The 17092-nt window shown below is 38.0% G+C and overlaps 1 protein-coding gene across 2 annotated transcripts; it reads left to right on the top strand.

The window, feature by feature from the left end:
* Positions 1-460: 460 nt before the first annotated feature.
* nr2c1 (nuclear receptor subfamily 2, group C, member 1) lies at positions 461-14680 on the top strand. 2 transcript variants are annotated; one of them, XM_077517685.1, is made up of 14 exons: positions 461-611; positions 2490-2700; positions 3492-3734; positions 4841-4919; positions 5004-5183; positions 5255-5405; positions 7255-7351; positions 7453-7637; positions 8843-8996; positions 9066-9187; positions 9258-9403; positions 10993-11130; positions 11222-11327; positions 13567-14680. In XM_077517685.1, the coding sequence occupies exons 2-14, from the start codon at positions 2629-2631 to the stop codon at positions 13736-13738; spliced, it is 1845 nt and encodes a 614-aa protein (XP_077373811.1). In that variant the 5' UTR covers positions 461-611; positions 2490-2628; the 3' UTR covers positions 13739-14680. The 2 variants fall into 2 exon arrangements, with proteins under 2 accessions (XP_077373811.1, XP_077373810.1); XM_077517684.1 differs by lacking the exon at positions 461-611 and adding an exon at positions 630-767.
* Positions 14681-17092: the final 2412 nt, after the last annotated feature.

Genomic DNA, 17092 nt, shown 5'->3' with positions numbered 1-17092 from the left:
AATAAGACTTTTAAAATGTAAATTACAGTAATTATCCAGAAAATGCACAAAGTGACTGTGATTCCATTACTGGTTTGGTATGTAGCATGTCAAAAAAATCATCAAAAAATGTTGATTAGCGTTTTCAAATGTAAAAGCAAATGTTGGCAAATGTCTTATTTAATTAAACACAAAGATGTTTTCTGTGGAGAGACTGAAATTACCCCAAAATTCTTGAATTTTAACTTAATGTCTAGTAGTCTAAACAATTAACAAAATAATTGGCAATTTATGTGATAATTGATTAATTGACGACTAATGTAATTATTGCACCGCTAACATTTACTTAAAATTGTGCCAACCAAATATTTTGTCTACATCTATCGTCTTTCTTATTTTATGTTAAGAAGAGACTTAGTAAAAACGAAGCGGCGGCGCTTTCAAAAAGTTGCGAGGCTCGACGTAGCAACATTAGCGCTAACTTGGCGTCTATGCGCATGCGCACATTTCCCGAAAGGGGGGAAAACAAGGGTCACGAACTCTGACCCTCCCACCAATCTTAGAAAAAAACAAACAAAGATAATTTATTTGGATATTAAAGGATAAAATAAAAGTTGCGGCTTATGTAACAGGTAAGAAAATACGACTTATTTACGTGCCGAGGCGCCTCGGTTAGCGTTGCCACTTTTACGCTCACATCCGCGGGGAGGGCGCTGGGGGAACAGCCGGGCTGCCATTGGCTTCCTACTAGCACACAGCTAACAGCTAGCTCGTTAGCACGCCACCGAGTAAGTAAATCGTTCATATCAACAACCTCCGGAACCATCACAATATTAGTTTACGTTTTTTATTTTCTTAATGTTAGCATACGTAACACACTTGCTCGCTATCTCGCGTGCTAGCCGCTATTTAGCAGACGTTAGCGCAAATGCTAACATCGCTAACCATTATTCCACTAAGCTACCGGAACGTCCAGCTCGGAAGTGGACAAATTGAGATAAATTGTTGCTCCTATTGTGCGGTTTTATGGAGGAATTTGGAAGCGAATTTGAATACGAAATAGGTCCGCCGTCCCCGTGCTCGCGGCGTTTCCGCTCGCCCGTACGGGCCTCTTTTAGCATACTTTAACCCTTCAATGTTGACCTTTCACCGACAGGAAAAGAAATACCTTTATCTTCCGTATCGATTTTTTTTTTAAGGGGACGATGTCAGCCGGGTGTTTTTTTGTTTTGCTTGGATATCACAATCTCGCCGGGTTGTTCCTTGGCATTTTATCGTGAATCAAACATTTTGCATTTAATTGTCCAGAGTTGCTAACACAGGCCACAAACGTTTGTTGGTGACAGTAGAATGCATCAAATATGGAAAGACGTGCGAGCATTTATTTCATGTCCTTGATATCCATATTATGGTCCATAATATACCAGTACGCTCCTTGTGCTTTTGGTGTAAAATTAGGGATGCTATTTAGAATGTGCCGATGTTGATAACCGATAAGTAAGACTGTAATTGTTTGCAAATTCAGCTTGAATTAAAAAAAAACAAAAAAACTTTTGAATTCTACTATATGTCTAACATGTACAAATACATTGAAACGTTGTGTAAAGCCAAATGAAGCTGAATTTGTTTGATGTCCTCCTTCAAAGACAACCAGTAACTCATTTTGAGTTTGCCAAAACTACTTCGTTCCTCCTCCAAAATACACCATTGCATTATTTTGCGATATATAATTACATTTATTTTATTAATGTATGTATATATTCACTAAAAGTGAATTACTGGAAGTGGGCTCTCTCGTTCACATGCACACAATTTGCGTTATTTTGTAATATTTTTAGCAAAAGTCACTGCATTGTAACAAAATAATTCTTTCCATATAATGCAATAGTATTGCAGTAGGATTGCATTATATTTCAATCTTAAATATTTTCGTGATGTCCCCTAGCGGGCTCCGTACACAACAACCGCCATGTTTTAAAAATGCAACAAAAAACTTCAAGGGTAACATTTTGGGGAGTGTTATGGATTATTATTTTTTTTCAAGCTAGGCGAGATGACTAGAAAGTCCGTGTAACGATTTGTCTTTTGGTTTTCTTTATATTTGAAGCTTAAAATATATGCAAGTCTGACAGAGCAGTCTACAAGAAGTGAGCTGTGAGAGTGTGTGCACTAAATTATGATGAGAATATTTTTACGCAGCCTGGTTAGGTTTTGACAGGAGAAAGCGAACGAGTCAGCCAAACAGGAAAAGCAAGGTCACTTCGATATTGCTTTATGTACAAGAAGTTTTAAAAAATTACAGGTGTCCACAATACAGTATAAACGTATGTTATTACGTGTGGCTGAAGCAATCGGAAATTTGTTGACGTGCTTATTTAACCAATTAGACCATTCATAAATAAAGTAATGAAACTAACACATTTGTGTGTGACATGCTGGTATTATGTTTGTTGTCTCACTGTGCCAACCTCATGTTTTGTATCTGTGACTTTGATTGTGTGTGGCTTTAGAAGGCGGGGCCTGGCTCGGCGAGTGACGTGGGAGCCCCAGGTGCGACATCCGCAGGCCGCCACTGGCATTACATGTACGTTACATTTCCTCCCTAAGTGCGTAAGCCCGATGGAGCTGTGAGGCGAGTTCCATGTGAGTATGGACGGGCCGACGCAGGAGATACAGCTTGTGTCAGCAGATAGCAACATGTCAATGGGACACAGGATTCAGGTAAAACAAATATTTTTTGTTGATACCATTACAGATGATACTGTGTGAATAACCTCACCTCCACTTACCTTAGGCACTTGTACAATCGGGACGAATGATTTTGGTGTCCTTTTAGATAAATGTCAACATTGTCAAACAACATTAATCAAAAGCAAAACATCAAAGTCATTTTTGACTCATTCACTGGCAGCCATTTTGACTGAAGCAAAAACCCCTTCAGCTGTTTTACTGGATTTTAACTGATTTTGCAGAATATTGTGTTCTGTTGCGATAAAAAAAAAAAAAATGGAACCTACCAAAAGAAAGATTAGAGTGTGTTCTTTCATTAGAAAAAAAAAAGTATATTTGTATCTGTTTCCTTTTTGCAGCAATTAGCATTAGAATATAGCTAAATTTCGTCGATATTCACATTCCTGGTGAAAACAATGTCAAAAAGAGCTTGTTGCAACATGGCACTGGTTGATCTCTTATACTCTGCTGCCACCCGCTGGACATTTTTTGTAATAACTATCATTGCTTTAAGCGACCGCTTTAGGTCAAACGCCGCATCAAAGCCTTCTGTGCCACACAGAAGTGACGTCATCGAGCAGCAGCCAATAGAAAAGCACCTTCACGTGACGTCGCTCCCATGCAGTTTTTTTAAATATTGCGCACAAATATAAAACTAATAAAAACGAACAGAACCACCCTGAAAATGCTCAAAACGAAATCCAACCTAACTAAATGAAAAATTCCCAAACTCTAATCATAATAACCCCGCTTGCAACGTGATCGTTTTGCTCTCTTCCCAGATCGTGACCGATCCCCAGACCGGCCAGAAGATCCAGATCGTCAGCGCCCTGGAGCCGGCGTCCCCCGCCGGCAAGCAGCAGCAGTTCATCCTGACCAACGCCGATTACTCGGCCGGCGGGAAGGTGATCCTGGCCAAGCAGGACGGCTCCCCCAACAAGGTCATCCTCGCCGCTCCGGACAGCTCCGGCGGGGTCAACCAGCTGCTCTTCGCCTCTCCCGATCTGTCCGGGCAGCAGATTCAGGTGTGACCCCGCCCCCCTCACCCGGCGTGACTCTGAGCTTTTCGTGTCTGTTTTTAATATTCCGTTTTGAATTTAGAGTTGAAACGGTGAAATATTTCAATGTTTAATAAATATACAGTGCGTAAAATAAATCTCTTTTGTCACTTTTCAAGTAAGGTGCAACAACAAAAAATGCAGATGGCTACTGTAGAAAAGAGACTTCATCACATGAGCGAAATTTAGTTGACAGTGACATTTTATTTTGGACAAGTTGGCAATGTGCATACAGACACTTGTCTTGTATTATTAATACAGAAACAACTCGGGCTGAAATTAACGTTTATTTGGATAATCAAATGAATATGTCGATTATTTTGGTGATATGTCTGATAAAAATGTTTTAATTTCCGTCCCTTTATTCAAAAACAGGACATTATTTCAAATTGGCAGTGCGGGAAATGGTCAAATTAATTGAGAAATTAATTGATTCGTTTGCAAATGGTTTAAAGTGTTGATTATTGTTTTCCAAAGTAAAAACTTTTTTTTTTTTTTTTTGCAAATTTCTTTCCCCCACCCCTTTTTTTTTTTTTTTTTTTTTTTTTTAATAATTTTTTTCCAGAGCTCAGTATTGTTCATTCTGCAGTCTTACCGACCCAACATATATATATTTATTTTTTTTTAATCCATATGTCATCTTTTGTAAAATTGCAAACATAATCAGACTGTTTTCACGGAGCTCTACAGAAATGAGAATATTAAGTTGAACAAGATTGCAAAAAATGATTAATCAATTCTCAAAAATGATTCATGATTATTGATTAATAGTCTGTTAGTTGTCAATAAATCATGATTGCACCTCTAGAAACAGCCAAGAAAGAACAAACAAAAGAGCTGCATGGAGGTGGAATTAAAATAGAAGAAGTAAAAAAAACAAAAAAAAAACAAAAAACAGCTTGGGGCAAAATGTTGTTGCTCTTTGGGCAAGCAAGTCTTCTTTTCATCGACTCAAATTGATGTTATGTGATTGTCTTTTATTTTTTTGACAAGAGAGTGACATCAGGAATACTGTAAAAAGTGTCTTATAAGTTCAAGGTGTTGACTGACACTCTTCTGTGTCCCGCTGTCAGTTTGTAACGGAGAGCTCGGAGCAGTTACTCGTCAAGCCGATTGTGGAGTACTGCGTCGTGTGCGGAGACAAGGCCTCGGGTTGGAATCAGCTTGAATTTGAAAAAAAAACAACCCTCCCCCTCATCCCCTCTGTGACCGCATGTGTCCCCTCCCCCCCGGCAGGCCGCCATTACGGAGCCGTCAGCTGCGAGGGCTGCAAGGGCTTCTTCAAGCGCAGCATCCGGAAGCACCTGGTGTACACGTGCCGCGGCTCGGGCGAGTGCGCCATCAACAAGATCCACCGCAACCGCTGCCAGTACTGCCGACTGCAGCGCTGCATGGCCGTGGGCATGAAACAGGATTGTACGACCCAACGCGGCGCGCCGACGGCGCTCGCGCGCTCTGACCGCTGTGCCGCCGTTGTGTCGTCGCAGCTGTGCAGTGCGAGAGGAAGCCGGTGGACGTGCCCGTCAGGGAGAAGTCTGTCAACTGCGCCGCCTCCACGGAGAAGATCTACATCCGCAAGAACCTGTGCAGCCCGCTGGCTGCCACGCCCACCTTCGTGTCCGACAAGGAGACTTCCAGGTAACACCAAAACATGATCGCGAGATTTACTATCGAGACTAGCGGTGCCTTGACTTGTGATTGCTCCAACGTACCCGCTCTATAAATAAATCTGTATGTTTTTTAGAGGGGGGTGGGGGTAATATTCTGAGAAAGAAACTTTATAAAGTGGCAAATTTGTGAGAAAAAAAAAATCGTAAATTTACGGCTTTTATAGTGGCAAATTTGTGAGATAAAACTCGTAAATTTACGACTTATAAAGTGGCAAATTTGCATGAAAAAAATTATACATTTCTGGCTTTCATAAAGTGGCAAATTTGTGAGGAAAAAAAACTCAGAAATTTACAACTTTTATAAAGTGGCAAATTTGCGAGACAAAACTCGTAAATTTATGACTTTTATAAATTGGAAAACTTGCGGGAACAAACTCGTAAATTTACGGCTTTTATGAAGTGGCAAATTTGTGAGAAAAAAAAATCGTAAATTTACGGCTTTTATAGTGGCAAATTTGTGAGATAAAACTCGTAAATTTACGACTTTTATAGTGGCAAATTTGTGAGATAAAACTCGTAAATTTACGACTTATAAAGTGGCAAATTTGTGAGGAAAAAAAACTCAGAAATTTACAACTTTTATAAAGTGGCAAATTTGCGAGACAAAACGCGTAAATTTACGGCTTTTATAAAGTGGCAAATTTGAGACTTTATAAAGTGGCAGATTTGCGATAAAAAAAACTTTATGACTTTTATAAATTGGAAAACTTGCGGGAACAAACTCGTAAATTTACGGCTTTTATAAAGTGGCAAATTTGTGACTATAAAGCGGCAAATTTTCGAGAAAAAACTCATACATTTACAACTTATAAAGTGGCAAATTTGTCACTTTATAGTGGTAAATTTGCAAGAAAAAACTCGTAAATTTACGGCTTTTATAAAGTGGCAAATTTGCAAGAAAGATTGTAAATTTTCGGCTTTTATAAAGTGGCAAATTTGTCACTTTATAAAGTGGCAAATTTGCAAGAAAAAACGTGCAAATTTACAGCTTTTATAAAGTAGCAAATTCACGAGAAAAAAACTCATAAATTTACGACTTTTCTAAAGTAAATTGTTCAGCCTCTCACTATGCCGTCAAAGTACGACAGCGTACATGTATAAATATATATATATTTTTTTTTTGGGGGGGGGGGGGGGGGGGGTCATATTCTGAGAAAGAAACTCACAAATTCGTCACTTTATTAAGTGGTAAATTTGTGAGAAAAAAACTCGGAAATTTACAACTTTTATAAAGTGGCACGTTACTTTATAAAATGGCAAATTTGGCATTTTATAAAGTCACGAATTTATTTATTTTTTCTCGTAAATTTGGCACTTTATAAAGTTGCAAATTATTATTATTTTTCTGGCATTAGTTTTTTTTTTTCTTGTAAGTTTGGCACTTTATAAATTGGCAAATTTGGCACTTTATAAAGTCACAAATTTACATTTTTTTTCCCCTCCAAATTTCCACTTTATAAAATAGCAAATTTACATGTTTTTTTTTTCTTGCAAATTTGCCACTTTATACAGTCGCAAATTTGTTTTTTTCCTTGTAATATTACCCCCAGTCTAAAAAATAAATATATATTTATACGTAGACTAATACGCCATTGTAGGCAAAGAGAGATGAAATGTTTCAAAAAAAAATGTTTATAGTAAATAGAAAAATAAATAAAAATAAAACAATCCGTTCCTGATGTCAAATAACCGTGTGGTTGGCTGGTGTCCAGTCCAGGATGTTACTCGCATCTCACCAAATTGAGTGCTACAAAAAATAGATACAAAAATAAAAAATGTAATTTGTGATCCAATTCTTTACGTGTCTATCCAAACAGATCTACACATTTGCTGGAGTCAAGCATGTTGCTCAACATCCAACAATCCTTCCCTCAGGTGGAAAACGCCATCTTGATCCCGGCATCCCCGGAAAAGGTAAAACGGCAGCTTGAAAATATACAAAACGATATTAGGCAGTGCAGCTGTCTTGTTAAAAAGACCAAATGCACGTTTTTGTCCGCCGGCGTCGCCATCAGCACGACGACCCCTCTCAAGGTGACCTCGGCACGCTGGCCAACGTGGTGACCTCGCTCGCCCACCTCAACAAGGCGAGAGAGGCCAGCGACGGCGCCGGCGAGCTGGCCGGCGCCGACACGCTCAGCAACGGCGGCGACAGCTCCGTGATGGACATGCAGGAAGACGAGCAAAGCGACATCTCCAGGTGAGGGACGACGAGAGAATCGAGCAGAATCATTCCGCTCTAAAAATATGTTGAGATACCGATCAAATTGTCTTTTATTGGAGAGAAATATATTTGAAGAAATGCCACTTTTACACTTACTGACAAGTTCATTCTTATTTACATATTTACATGTATTCATATGTAAAACGATAACATATTGAACTGAGCCAAATTAGGGGATAGACCGATTATCGGCTGAGCTGATTATTGGCGCCGATATTCACCGTTTTTTGACGAATATCGGCATCGGCCATTTTGAAGATTCATACGGCCGATAATAAATTCATTCTAAAATGTGTAAACTTCAGAGAATTAATTATTTTAAATTTTGATGCTGCTGAAACTGGGAACCCTGTTTTTGTTTGAAATTAATACTATTAATACTTCAGATATTTTAGAAAAGTTTATTTACTCTAAAAAATAAATAAACAAACAAACACAATATGGAGCTATTTATTAAAGTTTTATTTATAACCTTTTTGAAGACATGCTACTGCCCCTGCGAGATCCCTGAATGATTTGTCTATTGATTATGATTTTTTTTTTTTATTTTTTTTTTTAACAAACCCTAAACGTTCAATAAAAAAAAAAATAAGAGCTGGAGTTTTGTATTTTTTTTCCAAGTTTTGATGCCACTATTTTCTCTTTTAGTGTTTTGAATATCGGCTCCAAATATCAGTAATTGAGCTTTTTTTTTTTTTCAACATGGCCCTGGTTGATCTCTTATACTCTGCTGCCACCTGCTGGCCGTTTGTGTAATAACTACCATTTCTTTAACCGTTCTTTGCATTTGAGAGGCTGCATCAAAGCCTTCTGTATGCTATAGCATAAAAAAAAAAAAAAAAAACATAAAAACGTATAAATATGTCTTTGGCACCCTTAAAACATTTTAAAATAGAACGTATTTATACGTTTTTGGGAGCAAATGAGTTCATCAACAAAATGAGTGTTTGGAGTTTTTGGCAAGTAAACGAGCAACAAATGAAACTTGTAAGTCGAGGTCCCCACTCAACTTGCATGAAATCTGCTTGTTTTAGTCAAGCTTATGCTAAATGATATTTCCCACCAAAATCTGTTTGTGCTCCGTATTTCGAGCCAGTCGTCAATTGTCGTAAACTTGCTAGTTTATTCCCGTCGATTGCCATGGAAAGTTTGTCACGATGTGACCTTCGTGCGTCATCCAGAGCGTTCGACACGCTGGCCAAAGTGCTGCACGCCGGCGACGGCTCGTCGGCGACCAATCTGGAGGCCACCATGCAGCTGATGTCGGGCGACCAGTCGGGCCCGGTGGTGGAACTGGAGGGCTCGTTGCTCTCCGACAGCCATATTCCCTTCAAAGTAAGCGCGTGGACCGCCAATGTCTCTTCTTCTTCTTCTGGTCGATTGCTCACGATTTTGTTTGCGCAGCTTATGATGCCCGTGCCTGTGCCCGAGTACCTCAACGTCAACTACATCTGCGAGTCGGCCTCGCGCCTCCTTTTCCTCTCCATGCACTGGGCGCGCTCCATACCGGCCTTCCAGGTCTTAGGGTAAGTCCGCACGTGCTCCCAGGCTGAACCAGGAAAGCTAAACCCCGCCCCCCCCGTCGCCTTTTTGCAGCGGCGAAGAGGACAACGACATCAACCTGATGAAAGCTTGCTGGAACGAGTTGTTTGCTTTGGGTCTGGCTCAGTGCTCCAACGTGATGAACGTGGGAACCATCTTGAGTGCCATCATCAGCCACCTGCAGACCAGCTTGCAGGAAGGTAACGAGGACACGCGAGTGCGAGTGCCTTGACTTACAAGTAGGGCCCGACCGATAATCGGCAGCCGATTTATTTTCACCTTCAAACGTTATCGAAGAAAACCAAAGTTTCCGATGCTGTGAAAGTACCCTGAATGCACCATTTTGCTTGCGTAGCATTAGCAACTAGCAAGTGTATTTATATAACGTATTTATACGTTGTTGTTTTTTATGCTAGAGCATACAGAAGGCTTTGATGCAGCCTCTCAACTGCAAAGAACGGTTGCAGAAATGGTAGTTATTACATAAACGGCCAGCAGGTGGCAGCAGAGCAAAGGAGATCAACCAGAGTCATGTCGAAAAAAAGCTAAATTACTTCCAATTTTGAATAGATTTGTGAAAACTGATGAAACTTAGCTCTCTTCTAATGCTAATTACTGCAAAACGGAAACAGATAGAAACATACTTTTTTTCCTGATGAAAGAAGAGACTTTAATCTTTCTTTTGATGGGTTCCATGCTTATATAGCAATTGAACACAATATTCTGTGGGCCTTGCAAAATCAGTCAAAATCCAGTAAAACAGCCGCGAGCGAACGGGATTGCGAAATGTGAAAATGGCGGCGAGTGAAACAGTTAATGAGGGTTTTTTTCTCGTCTAGTTTTCGTGCTGTCGAAATTTGTGTTGACGAAAATATTTTTGATTAGTCTTGACTACTGAAAAATACAACCAAAAAAAAACCCCAGCACATTTTCAGAAGTCGGCAAATGGCAAAAGATTGACTTGTATTTTGTATTTGACACTTTGATGGTTGGCAAGCACTGCGAAGACAAAACCTTTTCATATTTGAAAAGTCAATCTTCCCACATGTCCTCCTTTAACTCTTTGACTGCCAAATATTATCCAAAAAACAACCCCAACAGTGCCAGTCGATTCCAAGCATTTTCACTCATTTTCAAGGAAAACAAAATATTGTGCGCTACGACTACATAAACATTACAAAAAAAAGTATATTTCTACCTTATTCTGTTCTTTATTAATCACCATTGGAAAATAGGTCATTTGATTGACATTGAAAAGATAAATTTTTTGCACAACAGTGACTTAGACACTACTTTTTTTTTTTTTTGGTTTATTTGACGCTCTGTGAATTAGATTTAATGTGACAAAGGCTTTGATCATTCACGTCATCCTTGAAAACGTTCAATTTCATCATATCAGTCGTGTTTCATTGTAATTTCATATACCGTGAGCCCATTGAAAAGAGATACAATGCTGCCATCTGCTGGCCATAGTTAGTGGGTGTTTTTGATTCCAAAACCCATTGAGTAGGCAGTGCTGCACAAGACATTGCACTGCCCATTGAGGGGGAAAAAAAACAAAAAAAAAACCTTAGTAAACGTCAATTAACGTTTATGGCAGCATTCATTAGGATTTTAGCATATGTCATTAAACGTTTTTGGCAGCCAAAGAGTTCATCTCCAACTATGTTGAACTGTATGTGTAAATGTCCCCTAATGTTAGTTAGTCCGAGCTCCAATATTTTTGTTCTTGTGTTGGACGTTTTGATCATGTTTTGTTTTGTTTTTGCTCTCTGCCGGTGTCCGACAGAGAAGCTCTCCCCAGACCGGGTCAAACTGGTGATGGAGCACATCTGGAGGTTGCAGGAGTTCTGCAACAGCATGAGCAAGCTGTCCCCGGACGCTTTCGAATACGCCTTCCTCAAAGCCATCGTCCTCTTCAGTCCCGGTGCGTCTCGTCAAAAAGGAGTTCCGCAGGGCAGCGTCGTGAGTCCCGGTTTGCACACGTCACGTAATCGTCCGTTTTAATTGCGCGTCAGATCACCCTGGGATCGACAACACTCTGCAGATCGAGAGGTTCCAGCAGAAGGCCTACATGGAGCTGCAGGATTACGTAACGCGAACGTATCCAGAAGATTCCTACCGGTTGGCTATTTTTTTGCTTGCTTGTTTGTATTTATGTCAATTTCAATTGTCATTTGGACCCCACCTCGACGAAGACGCATAATGAACATAGGGATGGTTAATTGATTTCAATTTCCTCGTTGGACTCGATTTGGATTCGCAAGAGTTCACGGTTCGATTCCATTCACTTCAATTCGATATTAATATGGAACATCAGATATTCTTAGATATCAAGGACATGATCAAAACCTCACAAACATGAAATTCCAAATTAAATTTTGCCAAGGCAGTAACTAGTGAAATAATTTAGTTTATTAATAGAAGAGGATGAGATGAAAATATTTTCCTCATTCTAATTCAATAATTGTAAATATAAATGTAAAAGTTTCTGAATTTCCTTAATTTGCAAAAAGTCAGCTATTTCATAAATGAAAGACAAAACCTTTAAATTCATGTCAACAGAAAGTTTCAAGATAACAGTAATAAATTAAAAAAAAAATATATTTTTTTTTAAACGTCAGTTTTCTTATGAATGTATAGGGAAACTGATATTAAAATAAACGATTCATTGTTTTATGAATCGATATCAGGCTTGAAAAGGAAAATCGACTCAATTGATTTGATTCATCTTATTTATTTATTTATTTATTTTAAAAACCTTGCCCTAATTATGATCATAAACATGTAGAAAATAAATCAATGACTAAGCAAATAAATAAATGATTAAAATTGAAAATAAAAACTGATATAAAAAAATATATATATTTAAAAAATTAAATACAAATTATTTATGTATATATTAGGGATGTAACGTTAGCCGAATATCACGATACGATATCACTATATGAAGGGCACGATATGATAATTATCAGGATATTGTGAGGTGGTTGGCGATACAAAAAAAGTCACAGTATTGTAAAAAAAAAAAATAAAAATTTTGCTTTTTTTGTACATTACGGCAAAGATCATAAACAACCTACAATCTCTCAGAACACTTAATATTGAGGCACTTGCTAATGCAGTTCCTCCACATATTGATCCAATTCACCAGCACATTATGTTCCCCTTCATCTGACCATTAGCGTGAATTTTAAACATAGAAGGGCAAAACATGCCTTTTGAAAATTCAACTGCACTAAAAAAAAAACTAGCCACCAGAGGGTGCTAGAACTGCACAAATGGAAATCAACCTGACTTTTTTTTTAAAACAGATGTGCTGCTTTTAATATCGTGACTTGACGACGACGATATATTGTGGGCAGTTTTAATATCGCGATATTGCTGTTACCATTACATCCCTAATATATATGTATTTGTTCTTTCTATTTCCATTTATATATATATATATATATATATATATATATATATATATATATATATATATATATATATATATATATATATATATATATATATATATATATATATTAGGGGTGTGAATTGCCTAGTACCTGACGATTCGATTCGTATCACGATTCACAGGTCACGATTCGATTCGATACCGATTAATCCCGATACGAATTTAACAGTCGATTGTTGCGATTTTTTTTCATGCAAATTTAGAAAATACTAATCAGTAAGCTTGTAGAGTGTAAGATTTATATGAAAATGTATTATTTATTTATCTGAAATTTCAGTCTTATAGAGGTTGTAATCTGTTTCATGTTTGAACAGCATTAAAATAAAATATTAAGGCTTAATGTTCCGTTCATATAACATTCTTCCATGCTCAAGGTGTGAATCCTAACCCGAAGTCAGACGTTTTGTTGAATATTTTTCCATTAAAAATGGAAGTTTAAAAATCGATTCACACACACACACACACACACAAAAAAAACAACAAAAAAAAGGCAATGATGATAAGACATTGAATCGGTAAGACTACCGAATGAACAATTCTGAGCTCTTAAAAAAACAAACAAAAAAAAACAAAACGATTTTTTTTTTATTGAATCGATTCGAGAGTCGCGCGATGTAGCATCGCGATATATCGCCAAATCGATTTTTTTAACACCCCTAATATACATATATATATATATATATATATATATATATATATATATATATATATATATATATATATATATATATATATATTTGTTTTTTATATATATAATTTTGGAATTATATTTTTTTATATCCGTTTTTATTTTCACTTTTCGTCATTTATTTATGTATTTATTTATTTGAACGTTGCCAGTTTTGGTCCTCCGTACGTGACGGTCACGTGTCGCGGCTTTCCTTTCTCCCCCCGCCGCAGGCTGTCCAAGCTGCTCCTGCGGCTCCCCGCCCTGCGTCTGATCAGCGCCGCCGTCACCGAGGAGCTCTTCTTCGCCGGCCTCATCGGCAACGTGCAGATCGACAGCATCATCCCGTACATCCTCAAAATGGACTCCACCGACTACAACAGCCAGTCGCTCCCCGGGGTTTGACCCGCTTTGCTTGCGGCCTTTCCAAAAGGCTGGACCGTTTGCGGCCAGTAAACCCGCCCACCACGCGGTCGCCGCGCGCTTCGGCGACAGTATTCATGTGGCGCCCTCGTCAAGTCGTTGAGCGGAGCCGAAGCGTGATCACGTCAGGTAAGAAAGTTTGTCCGAGTGGCAAAACGTGCACAATCAGGACTGAAGCGTTGCAAAGTGTGCATTTTACTGTACATACCTTTCGGATTTTATGCGACCGTCGCCTCAAGGCTGTTTTTTTTTGCAAAAAAAAAAAAAATGTGGTTATGTTAAGACATATTTTCTATATGAGGCTCACAAAAAAAGATGGTGATAGTTGACTTTGGGGTGACATTTCAGGATGAACTTCAAATGCAGCAACAACTGTTCAGTACTAAAAAAAAAAAAAAAAAAAGTGTTTGATCCAGTACTTTTCCACTTCTCTACCTTTCTGTGACTCTTCCAGTCTCTGTTTCGCAACCTGTTGATGATACTTTAAGCTCTGTGGCCAACTAAAGCTTTTGGTGTCATCAGCTGGTTGCACCAGAAACACCGGAAGAGTCACAGAAAGGCAGTGATGACGTCATATCCTGTCATTTCACCCCGAAGCCCAATAAATATCACAACCTTTTCTGAGTTAGTCATGCTGTCCTGGTTTTTGTTTTTGTTTTTTCCCAATGACATAAAAAAACGTCCTCTTGAATTTATTTGTGACTATTGTTAAAGGTTATAACCTTTTGTTTTTGTTTGAAATTGTTGCATTTGTTGGTGCATCCAAAGGATGGCACCAACAAATGCTGTCAACTGCGTGTAAATAGAACTGTGACAAGAATTTGGTGGGGAGCACTCTGTGATCGTCACATCCTGTCTTTTGGACATAAAAAAAAATATCTTATGAGTCTTGTCATCGGAAAATAAAAACAAGTCTCTATTATATTTTTATGACTTCCAAACAAGATTTGTGTGTGTGTTGCTACACAGACTGGCGAGCCGAGAGGAATTATTTGGTTTGGTCTCAAAAGCAAATAGGCAAATTTAATTGATCATTATGAATTAAACTATTCTCAAAAGATATTTTGGCTTTTGGAAGGAATTTCGGGATGACATGTGATGACTTGCATCCAAATTTGGATTTTATTGTTGCTCAAAATTCAAAAGTCTTGCAAAGAACGAAAAATAACTGTTGACAGAGTACAAACGTGGGGAAAACAAAACAAAACAAAAGAATCAGATAACAAATAGATACAAATATAACAAAAAGCAAAAAACATGACAAAAATGTGAAGGAAAAAAAAGCTGGCAAATATAAAAAATATGTACAGAAAATAGTTCCTCACAAACCTGACAAAAATCACGCAACAAAGACAACAGGTGAGAGTTGAGCACAAATTCTGTTTCTGCTGTTGATGATGGGAAAAAACTGCTAATGAAAGAAATGACAAATATTGGGCAAAAAAATCTGATTAAAAAAAAAAAAGAAGCATAAATGTAAATCAAATTTGCAAATTGGGCAAAAAAACAGACAAGTCAAACAAAAATATGGCAAAAAAAAAATAAATCGCATGAGAAAAATAATTAAAAATCTGACATAAACTTGCCCAATAAAATGAGAAAATAAACAAAAAACTGACAAAATTTGGATAAAAACTGACCAAAACAGACAAAATCTGATTTAAAAAAAAAAAAAACGCGCAAATGTAAATCAAATGACTACAAAAATGTGCAATCAGGCTAAAAACAGACAAAAAAAAATCTTATGAGGAAACTCATGAAAATTCTGACAAACTTGTCCAATAAAATGAGAAAATATAACCAAAAAAAAAACAAACTGACAAAAATATAACAAAAACTGACCGAAACAGACAAAATCTATGATTTAAAAAAAGAAAAAAACCAGCACAAATGGGAATCAAATGATGAAAAAAAAGTGCAATCAGGCTAAAAACAAACAAATCAAACAAAAATATAGCAAACAAAATCCCATAAGAAAAATAATGAAAAATATGTCACACATGCCCAATAAAATTAGAATGTATAACAAAAAATAAAAATAGAATAAAATGAGCAAATTTGGACAAAAATATAACAAAAACTGACCAAAATTGGAAAAAAAAAATATGAAGTAGGGGAATTAACGATTCTGACAAAGATCAGACAAAAAACACTATAGTTTAGTAATTTTGGTTATGTTGTAGTCCGATTACTGTATGTTTAAAAACATTAGGAAATTAGATCTCATGAAAATACAGCAAAAATGATAAAAATGTGACAAACACAAGCTGCATAACTGACAAAAATTGCTCAATATTGATAAAAAAAATAAAATAAAAATGTAAACAAGATGACCAGGAAAAAAACAAAACAAAAACTCAAGCGCCACACAGTGAGGCCTACTTGCTCAGCACTCGTTATCATAGTTGAGTCTGCTGCTGCCCTGGTAAATTCCCCCTTTTGTCAGGTGCCCATCCCTGGTAAACAAACCTGTTTTGGTGAAACTGACCTCATTAACACACATGACTCAAGTATGCACTCAACTATTGTCCCTTCCTAATTGCCTTCAAGTCAACATGCCAAAAAAGAAAAAGAAAAAGGACAAAAAAAAAAAGGTTAGTAATCACACATCACGATGCATTGTTTACATGTCGCTGCTGCTGAATTATTCACAAACAAGTCTTTAATCCTGCCGTGTTTTTTGTGTCAGGTGACGTTGGGCGATGTTGTGGCAACTCTTCCTTGATACTTGTCGCCGTGCGTCATTTCTTTCGCCGTCTTTCGGTACAAGCGCGGGTCCACGAGGATAACCGTTTGCATTTTCCTCACCAATCAAGTCTGCACATGTGCCGGGGTAAGATGCGCTCGTCCGTTGCATGAGACGGGAAGAGACCGACTTGAGATTTAACTCATTCACTGCCATTGACGGCGAAAGACGTCAAATATCTATTTTTCCGATGCAGGCAGTGAATGAGTTGAAAATGAATGGCAGCGTCTTAAAATGAAACCCAAAGTAAACCTGGAACCAATAAAAAAAAAAAAAAATACTTACTGAGATAATGTAGTTGCATAAGTGTGCACACCCTCATAACCTTGACATGTGGCTGTGCTCACAATCAGGGCTGGACTGGCACACAAAAAAAAATCGGCCCAATCATCAAAAAGCACCGCATCGGCCACCAAAAAAACGTTGGCCCACCGGGCATCTGCCCTGTACGCCAGATGGCCAGTCCGGCCCTGCTCACAATGAAGCAAACTCATTCAACCTCATGTGAAAATGCTTCTGACTAACCCCAAATAAAGTTCAGCCGTCCTCCTCGGCACTTTCCGTCAACCCCAAATGGGTTCGCTGACGGC

The sequence above is a fragment of the Festucalex cinctus genome, chromosome 3 (assembly GCF_051991245.1).
Source record: "Festucalex cinctus isolate MCC-2025b chromosome 3, RoL_Fcin_1.0, whole genome shotgun sequence".
NCBI lineage: Eukaryota > Metazoa > Chordata > Actinopteri > Syngnathiformes > Syngnathidae > Festucalex > Festucalex cinctus.
This window is presented reverse-complemented; position numbering and strand designations above follow the sequence as displayed.